The 7,174-nt window shown below is 44.3% G+C and overlaps 1 protein-coding gene across 2 annotated transcripts; it reads right to left on the reverse strand.

Annotated features, from left to right (window-relative positions):
* Positions 1–512: 512 nt before the first annotated feature.
* Positions 513–6,796, reverse strand: slc35b3 (solute carrier family 35 member B3). 2 transcript variants are annotated; one of them, XM_068581838.1, is made up of 10 exons: positions 6,546–6,796; positions 5,504–5,734; positions 5,113–5,234; positions 4,779–4,933; positions 3,236–3,343; positions 2,999–3,096; positions 2,800–2,892; positions 2,410–2,521; positions 2,114–2,183; positions 513–1,515 (listed from the first exon to the last, which is right to left on the reverse strand). In XM_068581838.1, exons 2-10 carry the CDS (start codon positions 5,717–5,719, stop codon positions 1,365–1,367), a joined length of 1,125 nt encoding a protein of 374 aa, XP_068437939.1. In that variant the 5' UTR covers positions 5,720–5,734; positions 6,546–6,796; the 3' UTR covers positions 513–1,364. The 2 variants fall into 2 exon arrangements, with proteins under 2 accessions (XP_068437939.1, XP_068437940.1); XM_068581839.1 differs by lacking the exon at positions 6,546–6,796 and adding an exon at positions 6,260–6,538.
* Between the last annotated feature and the right edge of the window lie 378 nt (positions 6,797–7,174).

The raw sequence follows: 7,174 nt of genomic DNA on the forward strand, positions 1-7,174 counted from the left end.
GTCTTTAGACTCACATTTATAGTGGATGTGTTCCAGATTATCAGATCAAAATAATTATTTTGACAACACAATAAACAATCAGTGGACAAGAACATTATTCCTGGGCCATGATTATCTGGAGTACATTGGATTTTCTAATCAAAACCAGATCCAGTGTCATTCATACTAAAGGATGGATTCAGTAAAGGTGTTTCTGATTTAAAAAAGATAACAAATAAATCAAAGCAAAATATTTGTAAATGGCCCAAGAAAGGAAGCTGTGCTGCCGAAGCAGGTGTGCACTTAATTTCTTTCTCTCTCTCTCTCTCACACACACACACACACACACACTTTATTTTCTGTTTAGCAATGCTATCTTTTTTTCAGGACTCCTAATCAAACATGCCTAGGGCCACTGGATGGATAAACACATTTCAACTCTTCTCTCAAGCGATGCAACCGGAGAGAATAAAGGTGTGCGGACGAGAAACACACAAACATAAAACACCGGACTTTGAGAGAATTGTCTGAGTTTTTATTTTTTTACGTGAAAAAGTAAGACGTAGTAAGTACCCTTTTACCCAAACATACGGCGAGCAAATTAGGACATTCTTTTGATGTACACTGCAGCAAGTGTCTCCATATCCCCCAAAATGTCACCACATGATTGGATAATCAGGGGCAAAGCCAGTTATAAATGACCAATAAACTATGAAAAGAAAAGCCACTTTCACTGAGACAATGATCATGTAAAACAAAGTTCTCTATTTTTGGCACATGCAGGGGCAAATATGCCTTTTTATGAATATGAATCTTTTTCTTCTAGGCTGGGGGTCATTCATCTCAGTCGTGACAGGATAACATGTCGCTCTGTACTTTTTCCTTCCAACTTTCCTTTAACCACTCGAGGGTTAATGTGTACGAGTGGTTTCCAGTGCAAAACTCTGCGATTTGGTTAACTAAGGCGCTGGCTTCCCTTTAGAAAAGTCCTCAGTGTTGTCCTCCATGTTGGGAATGTTTGTGTGGGGCTCTGACGCGTTGCTTTAAAAAAAAAAAAAAGAAGAAAAAAGAGCTCACTAGCATTGATCCCTTGTTAAAAAATGTTCGTTCCTTCAGTTTGCTGCAGAGCGTTTGAGTGATTTCAGGTGGTTCTACACCAGATGAGATAGAGCGGCTCTGTCGCTCCGTCCTACTTTAACTGTCCGTCAGCAGTTTTTCCGGCCGATTCCTGGTCACACCTTGTATTCCCATCCTTGACTCAACGTTGAGGCGGCTGGCCGCTGTGGCGCGTGCTCCTGCACGCCGAGACAGGCGGGCCAACGCCACATCTGAGCAGACAACCAGTCTGCCAGCGCAGGACATCCACTACGCCCAAGGGTGCCTTTCTATACGTTTTGAGAGAGAAATCGGACTTTCTTCCCTGTCAGCAGCCAGCCCCTGAGGTCCTTGAAGGAGGGAAGCTTCATCTTCTCTTTGTTTTTACTGTAAACATTCAAGAAGATGCCGAAGAGCACCAGAAGGCCGCCCCAGATGTACCTGACGAGGGAGAGATGGAAAGGTTAGATAACTTCAAAGGAGACGTCAGAGATGAAGTGGACTGCCACGTGCGAAACGTCAGCTTATTAGAGCCAGTATGATAATTGGATGTACAGTGTGAAGTAGAGCAGAGTTCAACAAGACGGCCATGTAAAGGCAGATACTGGTGATACTGGAGTAGATAATGAAGTCTTTTGTTTTAAAAAGTGTAAACTGCAGCTGTGAAAAGGACCAACAACGGTGGAGGGCACACACCAGCTGGAGGGAGAATGAAGTTGGAGAAAGATGCACAAGTTTTTTAGTGTGTGTGTGTGTGTTTGTGTGTGTTTGTGTGTGTGTGTCTGTGTGTAGAAAGTTAGGACCAAGAAAAAAAGCATGAGAGGTAGTGTAGAAAACGAGACCCCTTTGACAGCAGAGAGGAGTTGGAGGGCGGGAGGGAAGTACAAGTGGAGTACTCGAGGTCTGAAAATGGACTGAGGACATGACAACCAGGGGCAGCCAAGCCAAATCAAGTTTGAGTGGTCAAAGGAGAGTCCAGTGTAGACCTTCTTTAAACTAGAAGAAAACTGATCAAAGTCAAAAAGGTGATCGGACTTACTGAAAAGTGAACGGTTTTGCGAAGAACATGAAGGAAAGTACGATCGTCATGGCCTTCCTCCCGGTGGTCACTGCAAAGGAGAAAGAAGAAAAAAACACTTTTGCTTTAACTTAATTACAAACAAGAAATAAAAACTCAACAGATGTGACTCACTTACACGGCCAAAGACACATTTCTGGTCTAGTGTGTTACAAATTATGACTCAATTCTCTGTCTTAATAACATCCCAAATTGATTACAGGTCAGATTATCCCAGATTGACAAGAAGAGCAGACTTGACAAACTGCTGCTCTGACCTGTAACTGCAACCAGGGCACCAAAGAGCTTGATCAAGGCGAGCACGAAGGAGATGCCGAAATAACCCGTAAGAGAGAAGAAGAATGCGTAACCGTACGTCTTCACGGGATGCTGCGAGGGAGGAGAGGAAAAAAGACAAATGAACGATCACGACGTAGAAACAGAACAGAAATCGACCCCCTCCCGATGCTGCGATGACATCAGGACTTACAGGAGGCAAATATAGCGTTTTGTTCATGTTCATACAGCCTCAATTAAAAAGCAGCTGCCAGCAGCACAATATCAATATACTCAATATAAGAAGTGATCAAGCTGCATATCTTAAAAACAGAAGATTTGACTTTCTGCAACATAAAGTATTGAATCCTTTTGTTTTAAGCTCGACTCACTTCTGAGCAGAACGCCACTGCTGGCCCGATACCACCGACGCAGAGCAGGCCCGTCAGTATGTAGACAAAACCGATGGAGTACGAGTACAGCACCTGTCCACACAAACCCCGTGTGACCGGTCAGTGACATCACACACAAAACAACAATTACCACAATTCTCACATAGCAGTTTTGGGTTTTGACGACTTAGTGAGATACCATTTCAGAGTTGGAGCCGTTATGGAGTTTCATGGCTTTCTCCTGCACGTTTCCGATGGCGGCGTCTGCACACAGCGCCAGGGAGATGAGGAGGACACCTGTGTGACAGGAACACACATAAAACACACAAAACACGGACATCCGAATACACGCATTATGTATTTTTTAGCTTAAGCTGCGCAGGGATGAGCTCGTAGGCACTGCACACCAACCAAAGTGAGCAGAGAAAGCGGTTACCTGTGACGTTGAAGCTGGGGGCCACTTTGCTGTCTGCCAACGTAAACCATATGAGTCCCAGACTCATGCAGAGGGCCGCAGACACATCAGCCACATTATAGCGTTTACCTGGAACACAAACCCGTGGCAATGAACCCTTTTGAACTCCAAATGAGAAACCGTAACTTCTAAAATCCTATTTTGAGAAAACAAGGAATGACTTTTAGCGTTCAACTGGCGAAACTTCCAAAACCTTTTACAACATCACAAACACAGAGACACCGATCTGAGACACTGCCTCCAGCTTGGCTTGCAAAGGAATCTTCAAAGATGACCGACCTCTTTTTAAATAAAAGAAGTTGACATTGGACTCAGGTAAAAAAAAGACAGAAAGTAACTTTAAAGTTTTACATTGGCTATTCTTGACAATTGGAAGTTTGAGCGGCGGTCGTGCCTGTAACAATACACCAAAACCGCAAAAGTTTGGACAAAAAAAAAAAACAACAGGATGAAGGAGTCTTCCAAAAACAGTTTGACGGATAGATGCCTTGAGGTTGACAAGGGGACGCAGCATCAGGTCGACCGTGGTCGGCTTTGATTCTCTGACTCGCCTTTGAAGGGCCTCACATCAGATGCAACCCCACACTCCTCCCTTCATCCATCCCTCGCGCCCACTTTCTTTCCTCTTTGCATTCGAAGTGAATAAATTCTGTTTTCCACTCGACCCCTTGAGGGACCCTGGTCCTCACATCTATCCATCCAGAGAGAGAGATAGTGAGACGCAAGAAGGCAAAAAAAAAAGTTATGGAAAAAAATACGCAAAACCTGTCTGACGTTGAAGACACAGAACCTTGAGTGGGCCGGTGTGAGGATGAAAAGACAGACAGAACTCGTGCAGCCGGCTGGGCTCCGACAACCGAAAACAACCGACGTCAATTAAAAAAAAAAGTAGGTGCCTAATGCTGAAAGATGGCCATCCCTTCAAAGGAAACATGTGGGATAACTGAAATGAGCTGTAAAATGTACTCTTTTTTTCTCTCAAAGTCATAATGTCACCGTTATACACAGAGATTCCTCAAACATCTGAATTAAATGTTACTTTACAGATTTATTTACTTCCCAAGAGAAAAATCTAATTCATTAGTTTAGGAGTTTAAGAGCTTGTCTTAATGATGGATTTTTGTGTGTGTTTATTGACTGAAACAATTAAAAATCTAAGCTTTGCTATTTTCCAAAAAGCAGGAAACTCTGACCTAAAAAAAAAAAAAAATCGCACCAACTTAGAGATAACGCTCAGATCGACGAGCCTCATTTAAACAACAAATACAACAGAGAACGTCAAAACCCCAGAACTGAATGTTCGAGAGCAGACCACATTTTCATAGAGAGGAGGATTAAAGATGTTTAGCGCAATACACACGGCGAACGAGCACTACATATTAATACAATATTGTAAAGGATCAACATTTTGTGACGAAAAAAGTCAAAACCACCAGCACAAGTAAATATCTAGTTGCATCTGCAACGTCTGCGTACAAACACAAAAACAGTAGAATCAGCTTACCTTGTATAAAGATTCCTCCGATCATGACTGGGATGAGTTTACAGCACTTGAAGATGACCTGTGTGGGGTAGTTCAAGTAGCCCAGGGAGGTATTGGACAGGCCCATCGTGCCCACTGTTAGAAACGCTATGATCATATAGGTCTTCCCCGGTATCCTGGAAGGCCGGAAAATATAAAGCAGTTCAGAGACTAATTATATTTTCTTAACGAATGTGTTCCTTAAGACTGCTGAACAAAAACATTTCACACGCAATACTTCCAAAAACATCATCGAAAGAGTTTATATGAATTATCGTGAGTAGAGTCTTTTATACGGGACCATGGGATTGTTCACCTTCTGCGTTTGTCCTGCGTGAGCTGAAGCTCCACGAGTCCAAACATGGAGTAGAAGCCGAACTGGATCAGAGTGAGGTACCAGCCAAAAGGCTTGAATCCTTCCACGGAAAATATCAACTCCTAGACGGACGGGACAAAAAAATCAATCACAAAGCACGTACTGATAGCTTTCTGAAATGCAAACTTTATAAGTCACCTGGGTTTACTAATGTGCCTTCAGCACCGGCATTGTACTTTCCAAATACAAAGACTGGTGCACAGCAACATCTATTTAAACATTACACGTAAACAAACTTTGGTGAGACCAAATTTGCCTGCCTTCTGTTTCTGTGCATGCAAATAGACACACAGAGACTTGTGTGCTCCGATTGTCTTTCTTCCAGCATTACCTGCAGGTATCCATAGATGAGGTAAAAGAGGAAGACTCCGGCCACGCAGATCATGAACTGTGTGGGGGAGCTGAAGCTGCTCAGGTTGATTCCCAGGACCCTCAGCTCCTCCACAGACTTTATGTGGGGCGACATCACCTCCGTGGACGACGGCATGGAGATTGAAATGTGTTTCCGTGAACTGTTGTAGCTCACCAGGCCATATTTGGCACTCATTGTTGCTGCTGGGAGCTGCGGGGACATAGAGAGATTCAGGAGATAACCAAAAAGGAAATAATTGACTTCTGCTGAAGTGACGAGCACAGCATAAAGCTGTTGTAAGACCAGAGGAAAAGTTCAAAGAAGCATCGCAGCATTCTTGTCGTTTAGATGCAGTTCATGAAAACGCCCAAAATGTGGATCTTGAATTTCCCTTTGGGGATCAGTAAAGTAATTATCTATCTCTTACCCGTCTATCTCCTTCCTGCGTTACTTGAATGGTTGTTGCATTTCATGATATGCAAATAAGTGAACATTCAGTGATCCACACATGCTGTCACAACCGGGACATTATAAAAACCCTTTGAGGAAGCACCCACTTGCATCCATCAAACTCCAACTGCTGCTGCATCACACCAGCGTTGACACATGTCATGTAATCCCCCAGAAGCCTTTCTAAGACGTGAGCTGCCCATCTTTTACTGCTGATTATTTTTGTTTTGATACGTTAGAAAACACTGCCACAAACCGCTGCATCACATTCAACTTCACACTCACGTAGTTGTAGATGTGCCGTGTGATGTAGACATCTGATACGTAGAGCACCGTGTTTAGAAAAAGTATGATAGCCAGTGACGTTAGCTTGGCTACATGAAGTAGCCGGTAGCTAACGACTTAAGTGGAAGTTTTCCTCCGACTATGTAGCATAGCTTAACCCTCCAAAGACGAGTGGTAACCCCAACAATCACGGCCAATCCATGAGATGGTTTGCATGAGCTATGTATTCATTTGCCGTCGCTGACTCCTCCACATTACAGGCAAGCTACAGTAGCAGGCTCGTTACCTTCAACAACACTTCCGGGTTTGTTTTTACGCTAGCTTATCCGCTTCTTCAGAGGCGATGCCGGTGACAAGCATTTCCCTGGACGTGCCGTCTTCCTCTTTCGCACATTTTGGGCGTTTTCATGCTTTCCCTTCGCAGTGACAACAGTCAGGACGCGTAGAGCCGCGCGCTAGCCGGCTAATAGCTGCCTGTTTGTGTTGCAGCGGCAGGAGCGGCCAACAACTTCCGCTCCGCTCCGACCTCTGAACCGCGACGCCATTGGTCGACGGAGCTGCGCGCCGTCACTGCAGGTGAGTCACCACACGTCATCGGTCCGGTGTTCAATTCGGTATGTTTCCGCGCGCCACGAACAGCGCGAGAGGCACGCGCAGGAGACGAGCGCGTGGCTGGAGTTGGAGTTGAACGTCACAGGCTGCGTGAGTTACCTGTTTTGAAGACTCCATCAGAGTTACAAAGGTGAGCCTGATGTCTCCAGTCACACCAACGTGCACCTGAGCGCATGCACGTGTTGCTAGTTTACTCCATATTAGCAAGACAGTTTACTCAGAATTGGAATTGCTTTTTTGCCAAGTACGTTGTACATACAATGGATTTGACTAGGTGAAAGGTGCATAAACATACACTTAGAC

This window comes from Clinocottus analis, unplaced genomic scaffold (genome assembly GCF_023055335.1).
Source record: "Clinocottus analis isolate CAN_PGR_092001 unplaced genomic scaffold, fCliAna1.0.p SCAF_18, whole genome shotgun sequence".
NCBI lineage: Eukaryota > Metazoa > Chordata > Actinopteri > Perciformes > Cottidae > Clinocottus > Clinocottus analis.